This window comes from Bombina bombina, chromosome 12 (assembly GCF_027579735.1).
Source record: "Bombina bombina isolate aBomBom1 chromosome 12, aBomBom1.pri, whole genome shotgun sequence".
Classification (NCBI taxonomy): Eukaryota; Metazoa; Chordata; class Amphibia; order Anura; family Bombinatoridae; genus Bombina; species Bombina bombina.
In genome coordinates this window covers 156,806,013-156,825,024 of record NC_069510.1, presented here as the reverse complement: position 1 = coordinate 156,825,024, position 19,012 = coordinate 156,806,013, and the positions used below count along the sequence as shown (strand labels likewise).

Genomic DNA, 19,012 nt, shown 5'->3' with positions numbered 1-19,012 from the left:
TGAGCGTGTTTTTAAATTGGGCTAAGATTACGGCGTGGGAGCCGAAACATGTTAGCCGTTCTCTGTCCTTCATTAGTCAGTTTTTTACCCCGGGGACTATGGTCCCTTGTTTGTAAATGTTGTATTTAATAAAGCAATAATTTTATTCTCCGTGGAAGCCCGGTGCTCTACTTCTTTCTTTCTATATTGCATAACTTTGGCCACAGAGTGTGAGCACGGGCAGAAGGAGACAGGCACTCGCTTCTTATGTGCCTGCAATTTCATACTGAGGAGTCCACAGACCGGTCACTAGTGTGTGGTACATGAGTGGAGAACCTAGGAGGACTAAGGAGCACGGAGGGGTAGGAAGAACCCCTCTAGACTGAAAGCTGTGTATAACAACACTACCTGGTAGGAGGACAACTGCTAACAAAGGGACGTGAGTAGAGCTGTTCAGCTCCTGAATTTGAACTTTAAATTGTAATCTGTTACTGCTTGTCCTAAAGTGAAGGGTACACATACACAGTGTTGGAGTATATATATATATATCCTTTGATGCTTCTAGACACTCCACCTGATGGGAATTATATATCGTAGTGACCACCACTATTTTTACTAAGAGACTATATGCATATACACTGAAATTGGAGTGTTTGTACTACTATTTATTAACTAGCATAAGCAAATAGAATTGTACAGATTTACACTCCTTGCTAGAGTGTTTGCAACAAACCGGTCTACTGTGACACTGTGGACAGTTACAAATCAATTTGTTTCTTTTTATTCTAAGCCCATTGATTACCCGGGCCATTTCATATTCATCACAAGACACATTCTCCGTATCGGAGGCATCCATGTCGCGCATATCAGAATCCTCCATAATCTTGGGATTACAAAAATGACAAAAACTGGCACCCTTTAACACCCCCAATGGCTGGGGCACTCACCATCTCCTGTGAAACAGACAACCCACGAGCAAGACTCTCTCGCTCGCACACAGTCAGCATACGGAAGTGAAAAAACAACTTAACCGCAACCGTCACGAGGTGCACCGTGCCAGTCACGAAAAGGGCGCGCAATCTGGAAATCTGAAATATACCTACACATTTGCAGATAGAACCATATAATAAACATGATTAAAAGTCCCCCCTGTTCAATAACCCCAATCAGGAGATATTAACCCATGATTCCTTATTAAGATAAAAGGAGTCCCACTGGGACCCTACCTTGTTTCGTTAACATTACATTCACATATCGAAAAAAAATGAAACGATCTTACCGGATTCTACGCCGTGGAACAGGAACACGGCCCTTCAAGTGTGACAGATGATAGCCTCGCTTCTGACATGGACTTGAGTGAAGAATGGTAGGCAGCGAAACTTGTCAACGCAGATTACCAAGGAGCTGTTAATATGAGTCGGGATGGGTTCGCAGGAAAACTCTCCCTGCATCTCCAGATTCTAACTTTCATTCATGCTCTGACTGAGAGGCTGACAGAATTACTTAAAACTCCAGTGCCATTGCAAAGAGTACTACCCTCCATGAGAGACTATCTTGAACTTCTGACACTTCTCTGCCAACCTCCTGTGACGAAAGGCAAAGAATGACTGGGGGATGAGGGAAGTGGGGGAGGTATTTAAGCCTTTGGCTGGGGTGTCTTTGCCTCCTCCTGGTGGCCAGGTTCTGTAAAAAAGTAATGAATGCAGCTGAGGACTCTTCCCTTTTGAGAAGAAAAAGGGTACAGTACGTACAGATCATGCAGTGCCAGGGATAAGGGTACAGTATATACAGATCATGTAGTGCCAGGGATAAGAGTACAGTATATACAGATCATGTAGTGCCAGGGATAAGGGTACAGTATATACAGATCATGTAGTGCCAGGGATAAGGGTACAGTATATACAGATCATGTAGTGCCAGGGATAAGGGTAAAGTACATACAGATCATGTAGTACCAGGGATAAGGGTACAGTATATACAGATCATGTAGTGCCAGGGATAAGGGTACAGCGCGTACAGATCATGCAGTGCCAGAGATAAGTGTACAGTACACACAGATCATGTAGTGCCAGGGATAAGGGTACAGATCATGTAGTGCCAGGGATAAGGATTCAATATTCAGTGTCAGCTACAAGTACAGTTATGGATAAAAGTTCTGGACAGACTATTCAGTGTCAGGAAATACAATCATGGATAAAGGTTCTCGTACAGACAGACTATTCAGCATCAGGAAGTACAGTCATGGATAAAGGTTCCTTACAGACAGACTATTCAGCATCAGGAAATACAGTCACGGATAAAGGTTCCTGTACAGATTGACTATTCAGCATCAGGAAGTACAGTCATGGATAAAGGTTCCCGTACAGATGGACTATTCAGCATCAGGAAATACAGTCACGGATAAAGGTTCCTGTACAGATTGACTATTCAGCATCAGGAAGTACAGTCATGGATAAAGGTTCCTGTACAGATGGACTATTCAGTATAAAGAAGTACAGTCATGGATAAAGGTTCCCGTACAGATGGACTATTCAGCATCAGGAAGTACAGTCATGGTTAAAGGTTCCATACAGACAGACTATTCAGCATCAGGAGTAACATTCAAGGATAAAGGTTCCTTACAGACAGACTATTCAGTATAAAGTAGTCATCATGGATAAAGGTCCCTTACAGACTGACTATTCAGCATCAGGAAGTACAGTCACATATAAAGGTTCCTGTACAGACTGACTATTCAGCATCAGGAATTATAGTCAAGGATAAAGGTTCCTTACAGATGGACTATTCAGCATCAGGAATTACAGTCAAGGATAAAGGTTCCTTACAGATGGACTATTCAGTATCATGAAGTATAGTCACAGATAAAGGTTTCTTACAGACGGACTATTCAGCATAAGGAAGTATAGTCATGAATAAAGGTTCCTTACAGATGGACTATTCATCATCAGGAAGTACAGTCATGGATAAAGGCTCCTGTACAGCCTGACTATTCAGCTTCAGGAGTAACATTCAAGGATAAAGGTTCCTTACAGACGGACTATTCAGTATAAAGTATTCATCATGGATAAAGGTTCCTTACAGACTGACTATTCAGCATCAGGAAGTACAGTCACATATAAAGGTTCCTGTACAGACTGACTATTCAGCATCAGGAATTACAGTCAAGGATAAAGGTTTCTTACAGACGGACTATTCAGCATAAGGAAGTATAGTCATGAATAAAGGTTCCTTACAGACGGACTATTCATCATCAGGAAGTACAGTCATGGATAAAGGCTCCTGTACAGCCTGACTATTCAGCATCAGGAGTAACATTCAAGGATAAAGGTTCCTTACAGACGGACTATTCAGTATAAAGTATTCATCATGGATAAAGGTTCCTTACAGACTGACTATTCAGCATCAGGAATTACAGTCAAGGATAAAGGTTTCTTACAGACGGACTATTCAGCATCAGGAATTACAGTCAAGGATAAAGGTTCCTTACAGATGGACTATTCAGTATCATGAAGTATAGTCACAGATAAAGGTGTCTTACAGACGGACTATTCAGCATAAGGAAGTATAGTCATGAATAAAGGTTCCTTACAGACGGACTATTCAGTATCAGGAAGTACAGTCATGGATAAAGTTTTAAGCTATAATCCTATAGAACTAAAATGTTCCCACTCAATTGAGCAACCCATATTTCCCTTTATGAATATTACTTCCTAACATTGTTTGATAAGTCAGAATTTTATTTTAACCATTAAGATGAAATGAGAGATATATGTTAAGAAATGTAGAAACAACATAATTTATGTAAGAACTTACCTGATAAATTCATTTCTTTCATATTGGCAAGAGTCCATGAGCTAGTGATGTATGGGATATACAATCCTACCAGGAGGGGCAAAGTTTCCCAAACCTCAAAATGCCTATAACTACACCCCTCACCAAAACCCACAATTCATTTTAACAAATAGCCAAGTAGTGGGGTGAAAAAATAAGGAGTAAAAAAGCATACAAAAAGGGGAACTGGAAAAATAATTGTGCTTTTATAAAAAAATCATAACCACAATAAAAAGGGTGGGCCTCATGGACTCTTGCCAATATGAAAGAAATACATTTATCAGGTAAGTTCTTACATAAATTATGTTTTTTTCATGTAATTGGCAAGAGTCCATGAGCTATTGACGTATGGGATAATGACTACCCAAGATGTGGAAGAGTCACTAGAGATGGAGGGATAAAATAACAACAGCTATTTTCGCTAAGAAAATTAAATCCAAACAAAATAATAAGTCTTTCTTAAAAATTTCAAGAAAAAAAACTTAAATTATAAGCAGAAGAATCAAACTGAAACAGCTGCCTGAAGAACTTTTCTACCAAAGACTGCTTCTGAAGAAGCAAATACATCAAAATGGTAAAATTTAGTAAATGTATGCAAAGAAGACCAAGTTGCTGCTTTGCAAATCTGATCAACTGAAGCTGTATTCTTAAAAGCCTAAGAAGTGGCAACTGATCTAATAGAATGAGCTGTAATTCTCTGAGGCGGAGACTGTCTGGCCTCCAAATAAGCCTTGTGAATCAAAAGCTTTAACCAAGATGCCAAAGAAATGGCATAGGCTTTCTGAACTTTCCGGGAACCAGAAAACACAACAAATAAACTAGAAGTCTTTCTGAAATCCTTAGTAGCTTCGATATAGTATTTTAAAGCTCTTACAACATCTAAAGAATGTAAAGCTCTTTCAAGAGCATTCTTAGGATTAGGACACAAAGAAGGAACAACAATTTCCCTACTAATGTTGTTAGAATTCACAACCTTAGGAAGAAATGTAAAAGAAGTCCGCAAAACAGCTTTAACCTGATGGAAAATCAGAAAAGGAGACTCGCAAAAGAGAGCAGACAAATCAGAAACTCTTCTAGCTGAAGAGATAGCCAAAAGAAACAACACTTTCCAAGAAAGTAGTTTAATATCCAAAGAATGAATAGGCTCAAAAGGAGGAGCCTGCAAAGCCGTCAAAACCAAATTAAGACTCCAAGGAAGAGAGATTGATTTAATAACAGGCTTGATACGAACCAAATCCTGAACAAAACAGTGAATATCAGGAAGTTTAGCAATCTTTCTATGAAATAAAACAGAAAGAACAGATATTTGTCCCTCCAAAGTACTTGCAGACAAACCTTTATCCAAACCATCCTGAAGAAACTGTAAAATTCTAGGAATTCTAAAAGAATGCCAAGAGAATTAATGAGAAAAACACCATGAAATATAGGTTTTACAAACCCGATAATAAATCTTCCTTGAAACAGACTTGCGAGCCTGTAGCATAGTATTAATCACTGAGTCAGAGAAGCCTCTGATCTATTTCAGGAAGACTCCACATCTGTATAATCTGACAAAATACATCTGGATGGAGAGACCACTCCCTGGATGTAAAGACTGACGACTGAGATAATCTGCTTCCCAATTGTTTTCACCAGGGATATGTATTGCAGAAATTAGACAGGAGTTGGATACCGCCCAGGAAAGTATCCGAGATACTTCTTTCATCACTAAAGGACTGCGAGTCCCACCCTGATGATTGACATATGCCACAGTTGTGACATTGTCCGTCTGAAAACAAATGAATGGTTCTCTCTTCAATAGAGGCCAAACCATAAGAGCCCTGAAAATAGCACAGAGTTCTAAAATATTGATTGGTAACCTCGCCCTCTTGGGATTTCCAAACCCCTTGAGCTGTCAGAGATCCCCAGACAGCTCCCAAACCTGAAAGACTTGCATCGGTTGTGATTACAGTCCAGGTTGGACGAACAAAGGAGGCCCCTTGAATTATACGATGGTGGTCTAACCACCATGTCAGAGAGAGTCGAACATTGGGATTTAAGGATATTAATTGTGATATCTTTGTATAATCCTTGAACCATCGACTCAGCATACAAAGCTGGAGAGGTCTCATATGAAAACGAGCAAAAGGGATCGCGTCCGATGCTGCAGTCATGAGACCTAAAACTTCCATGCACATAGCTACTGAAGGGAATGACAGACTGAAGGTTCCCACAAGCTGCAGCCAATTGTATTTGTCTCTTGTCTGTTAGGGACAGAGTCATGAACACTGAATCTATCTGGAAACCTAAAAAGGTGACCCTTGTCTGAGGAATCAAGGAACTTGTTGGTAAATTGATCCTTCAACCATGTCTTTGAAGAAACAACACTAGTTGATTTGTGTGAGATTCTGCAGAATGTAAAGACTGAGCTAGTACGAAGATATCGTCCAAATAAGCAAACACCGCAATAACCTGTTCTCTGATTAGAGAGTAGGGCACTGAGAACCTTAGAAAAAATTATTGGAGCTGTCGCTAGGCCAAATGGAAGAGCTACAAATTAGTAATGCTTGTCTAGAAAATAATCTCAGAAACCGATAGTGATCTGGATGAATCGGAATGTGAAGATATGCACCCTGTAAGTCTATCGTGGACATATAATGACCTTGCTGAACAAAAGGCAGAATAGTCCTTATAGTCACCATTTTGAAAGTTGGCACTCTTACAAAACGATTCAAAATTTTCAGATCCAGAACTGACCTGAATGAATTTTATTTCTTTGGGACAATGAATAGATTTGAATAAAACCCCAGACCCTGTTCCTGAAACGGAACTGGTATAATTACCCCTGAAAGCTCTAGATCTGAAAAACACTTCAGAAAAGCCTGAGCCTTCACTGGATTTGCTGGAACGTGTGAGAAAAAATCTTCTCACAGGAGGTCTTATTCTGAGTCCTATTTGATACCGTTGAGAGACAATGCTCTGAATCCAATGATTTTGGACAGAATCTGCCCAAATGTTCTGGAAACATGTTAATCTGCCCCCCACCAGCTAAACTTGAATGAGGGCTGCACCATCATGCAGACTTGGAGGCTGGCTTTGGTTTCTTAAAAGGCTTGGATTTATTCCAACATGAAGAAGGCTTCATATTCAAACCAGATTCCTTGGGGGAAGGATTTGGTTTCTGTTCCTTATTCTGTCCTTTATCCTGAGGTAAAAAAAAACTCTCTTCCCCCCAGTGACAGTTGAAATAATGGAATCTAACTGAGAACCAAATAAATTGTTACCTTGGAAAAAAAGAGATAGTAATCTAGACTTAGATACCATGTCAGCATTCCAATATTTAAGTCACAAAGCTCTTCTAGCTAAAATAGCTAAAGACATAGATTTAACATAAATTTTGATGATATCAAAAATAGCATCACAGATAAAATGATTAGCATGTTGAAGCAAGCGAACAATGCTAGAAAAATCAGAATCTGTTTCCTGTTGCGCTAAGCTTTCCAACCAGAAGGTTGATGCAGCTGCAACATCAGCTATAGAAATTGCAGGCCTGAGAAGATAGCCAAAATATAAATAAGCTTTCCTTAGATAAGATTTAAGTTTCCTATCTAAAGGTTCCTTAAAGGAAGTACTATCTTCCATAGGGATAGTAGTACGTTTGGCAAGAGTAGAAATAGCCCCATCAACTTTGGGGATTTTTTAAAAAAACTCCAATCTGGCTGCTGGCAAAGAATACAACCTTTTAAACCTAGAAGAAGGAATAAAAGAAGTACCAGGCCTATTCCATTCCTTTAAAATCATATCAGAAATAGCATCAAGGACTGGAAAAACATCTGGAGTAACCACAGGAGGTTTATAAACAGAATTTAAACGTTTACTAGTTTTAATATCAAGAGCACTAGTTTCCTCAATATCCAAAGTAATTAACACTTTATTCAACAAGGAACGAATATACTCCATATTAAAGAGATAAGTAGATTTGTCAGTGTCAATATCTGAGATAGAATCTTCTAAATCAGATAGATCCTCATCAGAGGAGGATAATTCAGTATGTTGTCGGTCATTTGAAAATTCATCATCTTTATGAGAAGTTTTAAAAGACCTTTTATGTTTATTAGAAGGCGGAATGGCAGACAAAGCCTTCTGAATCGCATCAGCAATAAAATCTTTTATATTCACAGGGATATCATGTACATTAGATGCTGAAAGAACAACAGGCATTGTACTAGTACTGATGGATACATTCTCTGCATGTAAAAGCTTATCATGACAACTATTACATACTACAGCTGGAGATATAATCTCGGCTAACTTACAACAGATACACTTATCTTTGGAAGAACTGTTTTCAGGCAGCAGGGATCCAACAGTGGTTTCTGAGACAGGATCAGATTGAGACATCTTGCAAAAGTATGAAAAAAAACAAGACATAAAGCAAAATTATCAATTTCCTTATATGGCAGTTTCAGGAATGGGAAAAAAATGCAACCAGCATAGCCCTCTGAGCATAGAAAAAAGACAAGAGGCATATAGGAAGTGGGGTTTAAAAATAAAATTATTTGGCGAAAAGTAGGACACACAATGCAAAACTAAATGTTTTGGTGCTAGCATCCGGAAATAACGCAACTCGCATCATGGCAGAAGCAACCTTGTGCAAGGAAGCCTGGCGTCAACTAAGACGCCGGAAATGGCAAATTTGTGTCACTGAACGTACATTCGGGGCAAAAAAATCTTGCGCCAAGAATGACGCAATAAATATGAGCATTTTGCGGCCTCGCAAGCCTAAATTTTGCCTGCAAAAATTAATGAAAACAGTCAATTTTGAAGAAACGACTATACAATAGGTAAGAAAAAATAATTTCCTAAATATGTTTTTCCCAATTTTGAAACTAATAGTCTGCAAAAGGAAATATACAAAAACCTGAATCATGGCTAAATATAAGTACAATACATATATTTAGAACTTTACATTAATACATAAAGTGCCAAACCATAGCTGAGAGTGTCTTAAGTAATGAAAACATACTTACCAAAAGACACCCATCGACATATAGCAGATAGCCAAACCAGTACTAAAACAGTTATCAGTAGAGGTAATGGAATATGAGAGTATATTGTCGATCTGAAAAGAGAGGTAAGAGATGAATCTCTACGACCGATAAAAGAGAACCTATGAAAACATTTCCCGTGAGGAAAATCATAAAATTCAATTGGTGATACTCTCTTTGCATCCCTCTGACAAACACTGTACTCCGAGAGGAATTGGGCTTCAAAATGCTGAGAAGCGCATATCACAGAAGAAAATCAAGCACAAACTTACTTCACCAACTCCATAGGAGGCAAAGTTTGTAAAACTGAATTGTGGGTGTGGTGAGAGGTGTATTTATAGGCATTTTGAGGTTAGGGAATCTTTGCCCCTCCTGGTAGGATTGTATACCCCATACGTCACTAGCTTATGGACTCTTGCCAATTACATGAAAGATGAATAACGTTTCTTCAGACTGTGTTTGCACATGATCTTTAAGTTATAGATGAAAAGAATAAATATGAATTACTTCCTTCAGATGTTGCTTAACAACTTGATTCTAATTGAAGTAAGATTACCTTTCTATTGCCAACTCCTTGTTAGATGTCTGCTGGACATATATGACAATCTTCTTGTCGGCACCGTGACGCAGTCTGAAGCACTGTTTATCCTTGTCTTTAGGAACCGCACTAAGAGAGAAAAGCATAGGTGAGAAGCAGGGTCACAGAGTGACAGACACAGTCCGAATGTGGGGAAAAAAATCGAGGAGAAATAGTGTTAGGAAAGGTGACAGAACATGAGAAGTGACAGTTATAAAAAAGCAGCCAGGACATGACAGTAGGTGACACAGCAATAAGAGAGCAGACAAAACATGACGGTAGCTGACACAGCAATAAGAGAGCAGACAGAACATGACGGTCAGTGACACAACAATAAGAGAGCAGACAGAACATGACGGTCAGTGACACAGCAATAAGAGAGCAGACAGAACATGATGGCCAGTGACACAGCAATAAGAGAGAAGACAGAACATGATGGTTAGTGACACAGCAATAAGAGAGCAGACAGAACATGACAGTCAGTGACACAGCAATAAGAGAGCAGACAGAACATGACGGTAGGTGACACAGCAATAAGAGAGCAGACAGAACATGACGGTCAGTGACACAGCAATAAGAGAGCAGACAGAACATGACGGTAGGTGACACAGCAATAAGAGAGCAGACAGAACATGACGGTAGGTGACACAGCAATAAGAGAGCAGACAGAACATGACGGTAGCTGACACAGCAATAAGAGAGCAGACAGAACATGACGGTAGCTGACACAGCAATAAGAAAGCAGACAGAACATGACGGTAGCTGACACAGCAATAAGAAAGCAGACAGAACATGACGGTAGCTGACACAGCAATAAGAGAGCAGACAGAACATGACGGCCAGTGACACAGCAATAAGAGAGCAGACAGAACAGGACGGCCAGTGACACAGCAATAAGAGAGCAGACAGAACATGACGGCCAGTGACACAGCAATAAGAGAGCAGACATAACATGACGGCCAGTGACACAGCAATAAGAGAGCAGACAGAACATGACGGTCACTGACACAGCAATAAGAGAGCACACAGAACATGACGGCCAGTGACACAGCAATAAGAGAGCAGACAGAACATGACGGTAGCTGACACAGCAATAAGAGAGCAGCCAGAACATTACGGTAGGTGACACAGCAATAAGAAAGCAGACAGAACATGACGGTAGGTGACACAGCAATAAGAGTGCAGACAGAACATGACAGTCAGTGACACAGCAATAAGAGAGCAGACAGAACATGACGGTAGCTGACACAGCAATAAGAGAGCAGACAGAACATGACGGTAGCTGACACAGCAATAAGAGAGCAGACAGAACATGACGGCCAGTGACACAGCAATAAGAGAGAAGACAGAACATGACGGCCAGTGACACAGCAATAAGAGAGAAGACAGAACATGACGGTCAGTGACACAGCAATAAGAGAGCAGACAGAACATGACGGTAGCTGACACAGCAATAAGAGAGCAGACAGAACATGACGGCCAGTGACACAGCAATAAGAGAGAAGACAGAACATGACGGTCAGTGACACAGCAATAAGAGAGCAGACAGAACATGACGGTAGGTGACACAGCAATAAGAGAGCAGACAGAACATGACGGTAGGTGACACAGCAATAAGAGTGCAGACAGAACATGACAGTCAGTGACACAGCAATAAGAGAGCAGACAGAACATGACGGTAGGTGACAGCAATAAGAGAGTAGACAGAACATGACGGTAGCTGACACAGCAATAAGAGAGCAGACAGAACATGACGGTAGGTGACACAGCAATAAGAGAGCAGACAGAACATGACGGTAGCTGACACAGCAATAAGAGAGCAAACAGAACATGACGATCAGTGACACAGCAATAAGAGAGCAGACAGAACATGACGGCCAGTGACACAGCAATAAGAGAGCAGACAGAACATGACGGTCACTGACACAGCAATAAGAGAGCAGACAGAACATGACGGTAGGTGACACAGCAATAAGAGAGCAGACAGAACATGACACTCAGTGACACAGCAATAAGAGAGCAGACAGAACATGACAGTCAGTGACACAGCAATAAGAGAGTAGACAGAACATGACGGTAGCTGACACAGCAATAAGAGAGCAGACAGAACATGACGATCAGTGACACAGCAATAAGAGAGCAGACAGAACATGACGGCCAGTGACACAGCAATAAGAGAGCAGACAGAACATGACGGTCACTGACACAGCAATAAGAGAGCAGACAGAACATGACGGTAGGTGACACAGCAATAAGAGAGCAGACAGAACATGACGGTAGGTGACACAGCAATAAGAGAGCAGACAGAACATGACACTCAGTGACACAGCAATAAGAGAGCAGACAGAACATGACGGTAGGTGACACAGCAATAAGAGAGCAGACAGAACATGACGGTAGGTGACACAGCAATAAGAGAGCAGACAGAACATGACGGTAGGTGACACAGCAATAAGAGAGCAGACAGAACATGACGGTAGGTGACACAGCAATAAGAGAGCAGACAGAACATGACGGTAGGTGACACAGCAATAAGAGAGCAGACAGAACATGACGGTAGCTGACACAGCAATAAGAGAGCAGACAGAACATGACGGCCAGTGACACAGCAATAAGAGAGCAGACAGAACATAACGGTAGGTGACACAGCAATAAGAGAGCAGACAGAACATGACGGTAGGTGACACAGCAATAAGAGAGCAGACAGAACATGACGGTAGATGACACAGCAATAAGAGAGCAGACAGAACATGACGGTAGGTGACACAGCAATAAGAGAGCAGACAGAACATGACACTCAGTGACACAGCAATAAGAGAGCAGACAGAACATGACGGTAGGTGACACAGCAATAAGAGAGCAGACAGAACATGACGGTAGGTGACACAGCAATAAGAGAGCAGACAGAACATGACGGTAGGTGACACAGCAATAAGAGAGCAGACAGAACATGACGGTAGGTGACACAGCAAGAAGAGAGCAGACAGAACATGACGGTAGCTGACACAGCAATAAGAGAGCAGACAGAACATGACGATCAGTGACACAGCAATAAGAGAGCAGACAGAACATGACGGTAGCTGACACAGCAATAAGAGAGCAGACAGAACATGACGATCAGTGACACAGCAATAAGAGAGCAGACAGAACATGACGGTAGGTGACACAGCAATAAGAGAGCAGACAGAACATGACGGTCAGTGACACAGCAATAAGAGAGCAGACAGAACATGACGGTAGGTGACACAGCAATAAGAGAGCAGACAGAACATGACAGTCAGTGACACAGCAATAAGAGAGCAGACAGAACATGACAGTCAGTGACACAGCAATAAGAGAGCAGACAGAACATGACGGTCAGTGACACAGCAATAAGAGAGCAGACAGAACATGACAGTCAGTGACACAGCAATAAGAGAGCAGACAGAACATGACAGTCAGTGACACAGCAATAAGAGAGCAGACAGAACATGATGGTTAGTGACACAGCAATAAGAGAGCAGACAGAACATGACGGTAGCTGACACAGCAATAAGAGAGCAGACAGAACATGACGGTAGGTGACACAGCAATAAGAGAGCAGACAGAACATGACAGTCAGTGACACAGCAATAAGAGAGCAGACAGAACATGACAGTCAGTGACACAGCAATAAGAGAGCAGACAGAACATGATGGTTAGTGACACAGCAATAAGAGAGCAGACAGAACATGACGGTAGGTGAAACAGCAATAAGAGAGCAGACAGAACATGACGGTAGGTGACACAGCAATAAGAGAGCAGACAGAACATTACGGTAGGTGACACAGCAATAAGAGAGCAGACAGAACATGACAGTCAGTGACACAGCAATAAGAGAGCAGACAGAACATGACGGTAGGTGACACAGCAATAAGAGAGCAGACAGAACATGACAGTCAGTGACACAGCAATAAGAGAGCAGACAGAACATGACGGTAGCTGACACAGCAATAAGAGAGCAGACAGAACATGACAAGAGGTGACACAGCAATAAGAGAGCAGACAGAACATGACGGTAGCTGACACAGCAATAAGAGAGCAGACAGAACATGACAGTCAGTGACACAGCAATAAGAGAGCAGACAGAACATGACGGTAGGTGACACAGCAATAAGAGAGCAGACAGAACATGACGGTAGGTGACACAGCAATAAGAGAGCAGACAGAACATGACGGTAGGTGACACTGGCAAGAAGAAACAGACGGTAGCGTGACACAGCAATAAGAGAGCAGACAGAACATGACGGTCAGTGACACAGCAATAAGAGAGCAGACAGAACATGACGGTAGACTGACACAGCAATAAGAGAGCAGACAGAACATGACGTCAGCTGACACAGCAATAAGAGTGCAGACCAGAACATGACAGGTCAGTGACACAGCAATAAGAGAGCAGACAGAACATGACGGTAGGTGACACAGCAATAAGAGAGCAGACAGAACATGACGGTAGGTGACACAGCAATAAGAGAGCAGACAGAACATGACAGTAGCTGGACACAGCAATAAGAGAGCAGGACAGAACATGACAGTCAGTGACACAGCAATAAGAGAGCAGACAGAACATGACGGTAGGTGACACAGCAATAAGAGAGCAGACAGAACATGACAGTCAGTGACACAGCAATAAGAGAGCAGACAGAACATGACGGTAGCTGACACAGCAATAAGAGAGCAGACAGAACATGACGGTAGCTGACACAGCAATAAGAGAGCAGACAGAACATGACGGTAGGTGACACAGCAATAAGAGAGCAGACAGAACATGACGGTCAGTGACACAGCAATAAGAGAGCAGACAGAACATGACGGTAGGTGACACAGCAATAAGAGAGCAGACAGAACATGACGGTAGCTGACACAGCAATAAGAGAGCAGACAGAACATGACGGTAGGTGACACAGCAATAAGAGAGCAGACAGAACATGACGGTAGGTGACACAGCAATAAGAGAGCAGACAGAACATGACGGTAGGTGACACAGCAATAAGAGAGCAGACAGAACATGACGGTAGGTGACACAGCAATAAGAGAGCAGACAGAACATGACGGTCAGTGACACAGCAATAAGAGAGCAGACAGAACATGACGGTAGGTGACACAGCAATAAGAGAGCAGACAGAACATGACGGTAGGTGACACAGCAATAAGAGAGCAGACAGAACATGACGGTCAGTGACACAGCAATAAGAGAGCAGACAGAACATGACGGTAGGTGACACAGCAATAAGAGAGCAGACAGAACATGACGGTCAGTGACACAGCAATAAGAGAGCAGACAGAACATGACTGTAGCTGACACAGCAATAAGAGAGCAGACAGAACATGACAGTCAGTGACACAGCAATAAGAGAGCAGACAGAACATGACGGTAGCTGACACAGCAATAAGAGAGCAGACAGAACATGACGGTAGGTGACAGGCAAGGCAGTCAGACATTACGGTAGTGCAGACAGAACATGACCGGTCAGTGACACAGCAATAAGAGAGCAGACAGAACATGACGGTCAGTGACACAGCAATAAGAGAGCAGACAGAACATGACGGTAGCTGACACAGCAATAAGAGAGCAGACAGAACATGACAGTCAGTGACACAGCAATAAGAGAGCAGACAGAACATGACGGTAGGTGACACAGCAATAAGAGAGCAGACAGAACATGACAGTAGGTGACACAGCAATAAGAGAGCAGACAGAACATGACAGTCAGTGACACAGCAATAAGGAGAGCAGACAGAACCATGACGGTAGGTGACACAGCAATAAGAGAGCAGACAGAACATCGACAGGTAGGGCTGACACAGCCAATAAGAGAGAAGACCAGAACATGACGAGTCAGTGACACAGCCAATAAAGAGAGCAGACAGAACATGCGGTAGGCTGACACAGCAAATAAGAGAGCAGACCAGAACATGACGGTCAGTGCAAGCAATAAGAGAGCAGACAGAACATGGTCAGTGACACAGCAATAAGATGAGGCAGACAGCAGAACATGACTGGTCAGCTGACACAGCAATAAGCAGAGCAGACCAGACATGACAGTCAAGTGACACAGCAATAAGAGAGCTAGACAGACATGACGGTAGGTGACACAGCAATAAGAGAGCAGGACAGAAACATTGACGGTAGGTGACCACAGCAATAAGAGAGCAGACAGAACATGACGGTAGCTGACCACAGCAATAAGAGAGCAGACAGACATGACGGTCAGCTGACACAGGCAATAAGAGAGGCAGACATAACATGACGGTAGGTGACACAGCAATAAGAGAGCAGACAGAACATGACGGTAGGTGACACAGCAATAAGAGAGCAGACAGAACATGACGGTCAGTGACACAGCAATAAGAGAGAGACAGAACATGACGGTAGGTGACACAGCCAATAAGAGAGCAGACAGAACATGACGGTAGGTGACACACGCAATAAGAGAGCAGACAGAACATGACCGGTAGTGACACAGCAATAAGAGAGCAGACAGAACATGACGGTAGCTGACACAGCAATAAGAGAGCAGACAGGAACATGACGGTAGGTGACACAGCAATAAGAGAGCAGACAGAACATGACGGTCAGTGACACAGCAATAAGAGAGCAGACAGAACATGACAGTCAGTGACACAGCAATAAGAGAGCAGACAGAACATGACGGTAGCTGACACAGCAATAAGAGAGCAGACAGAACATGACGGTAGGTGACACAGCAATAAGAGAGCAGACAGAAACATGACGGTAGGCTGACACAGCAATAAGAGAGCAGACAGAACATGACGGTAGCTGGACACAGCAATAAGAGAGCAGACAGAACATGACGGTAGGCTGACACAGCAATAAGAGAGCAGACAGAACATGACGGTCAGGTGACACAGCAATAGAGAGCAGACGAGAACATGACGGTAGGTACACAGCAATAAGAGAGCAGACAGAACATGACGGTAGCTGACACAGCAATAAGAGAGCAGACAGAACATGAGACGGTAGCTGACACAGCAATAAGAGAGCAGACAGAACATGACGGTCAGGTGAGCAGCAGCTATAAGAGAGCAGACAGAACATGACGGTCAGTGACACAGCAAATAAGAGAGCAGACAGAACATGACGGTAGGTGGACACAGCAATAAGAGAGCAGACAGAACATACGGTAGGGTGACACAGCAATAAGAGAGCAGACAGAACATGGACGGTAGGTGACACAGCAATAAGAGCAGAGCAGATCAGGAAAATGACGGTAGGTGACACAGCAATAAGATAAGCAGACAGAACATGACGGTAGCTGACACAGGCAATAAGAGAGCAGACAGAACATGACGGTAGGTGACACAGGCAATAAGAGAGCAGACAGAACATGACGGTAGGTGACACAGCAATAAGAGAGCAGACAGAACATAACAGCAGTGACACAGCAATAAGAGAGCAGACAGAAACATGACGGGTAGCTGACACAGCAATAAGAGAGCAGACAGAACATGACGGTAGGTGACACAGCAATAAGAGAGCAGTACAGAACATGACCGGTAGCTGACACAGCAAAGAAGAGAGCATACCAGAACATGACGGTAAAGGCTGACACAGCATTAAGAGAGCAGACAGACACATGACGGTAGGTGAACACGAAGCAAATAAGAGAGCAGACAGAACATGACAGGTCATGACACAGCATAAGAGAGAGCAGACAGAACATGACGGTAGGCTTGATCACAGCAAGATAAAGAGAAGCAGGACAGAACATGACGGGTAGCTGACTCAGCATTAAGAGAGCATGCACTGAACTGACAGGTCCAGTGACACAGCAATAAGAGAGCAGACGAGAACAATGACGGTAGGCCTGACACAAGCAATAAGAGAGCAACTAGAACATTGACGGTCAGCTGACACAGCAAATAAGAGAAGCATACAGAAACATGACGGTAGCGCTGACACAGTCAATAAGAGAGCAGACAGAACATGACGGTTCAGTGACACAGCAATAAGAGAGCAGACAGAACATGACGGTAAGCTGACACAGCAATAAGAGAGCAGACAGAACATGACGGTCAGGCTGACACAGCAATAAGAGAGCAGACAGAACATGACGGTAGCTGACACAGCAATAAGAGAGCAGACAGAACATGACGGTCAGTGACACAGCAATAAGAGAGCAGACAGAACATGACGGTCAGTGACACAGCAATAAGAGAGCAGACAGAACATGACGGTAGGTGACACAGCAATAAGAGAGCAGACAGAACATGACGGTCAGTGACACAGCAATAAGAGAGCAGACAGAACATGACGGTAGGTGACACAGCAATAAGAGAGCAGACAGAACATGACGGTAGGTGACACAGCAATAAGAGAGCAGACAGAACATGACGGTAGGTGACACAGCAATAAGAGAGCAGACAGAACATGACGATCAGTGACACAGCAATAAGAGAGCAGACAGAACATGACGGTAGGTGACACAGCAATAAGAGAGCAGACAGAACATGACGGTCAGTGACACAGCAATAAGAGAGGCAGGACAGAACATGACGGGTAGGTGACACAGCAATAAGAGAGCAGACAGAACATGACGTCGAGCTGACACAGCAATAAGAGAGCAACAGAACATGACGGTAGGTGACACAGCAATAAGAGAGCAGACAGAACATGACGGTAGGTGACACAGCAATAGAGATGCAGACAGAACATGACTGTAGGTGACACAGCAATAAGAGAGCAGACAGAACATGACGACTCATGACACAGCAATAAGAGAGGCAGACAGAACATGACGGTAGCTGACACAGCAATAAGAGAGCAGACAGAACATGACGGTAGCTGACACAGCAATAAGAGAGGGCAGACAGAACATGACGTAGCTGACACAGCAATAAGAGAGCAGACAGAACATGACGTCAGGTGACACAGCATGAAGAGAGGAGTCAGTACATGACAAGAGGTGACACAGCAATAAGAGAGCAGACAGAACATGACGGTAGGTGACACAGCAATAAGAGAGCAGACAGAACATGACGGTAGGTGACACAGCAATAAGAGAGCAGACAGAACATGACGGTAGCTGACACAGCAATAAGAGAGCAGACAGAACATGACAGTCAGTGACACAGCAATAAGAGAGCAGACAGAACATGACGGTAGCTGACACAGCAATAAGAGAGCAGACAGAACATGACGGTAGGTGACACAGCAATAAGAGAGCAGACAGAACATGACGGTAGGTGACACAGCAATAAGAGAGCAGACAGAACATGACAGTCAGTGACACAGCAATAAGAGAGCAGACAGAACATGACGGTAGGTGACACAGCAATAAGAGAGCAGACAGAACATGACGGTAGGTGACACAGCAATAAGAGAGCAGACAGAACATGACGGTATGTGACACAGCAATAAGAGAGCAGACAGAACATGACGGTAGTGACACAGCAATAAGAGAGCAGACAGAACATGACAGGTCAGGTGACACAGCAATAAGAGAGCAGACAGAACATGACTGGTAGCTGACACAGCAATATGAGAGCAGACAGAACATGACGGTAGGTGACACAGCAATAAGAGAGAAGACAGAACAAGACGGTTAGCTGACACAGC

General features: G+C 43.0%; 1 protein-coding gene across 1 annotated transcript in view; it reads right to left on the bottom strand.

Annotated features, from left to right (window-relative positions):
- The window catches only part of RABGAP1 (RAB GTPase activating protein 1), an 831,375-nt gene that overhangs the window by 641,710 nt on the left and 170,653 nt on the right, over positions 1–19,012 (bottom strand). The window contains exon 5 of the mRNA XM_053696166.1: positions 9,394–9,504. Within this exon, the coding sequence (XP_053552141.1) occupies positions 9,394–9,504 (111 nt within the window). The remainder of the gene's footprint in view (positions 1–9,393; positions 9,505–19,012) is intronic.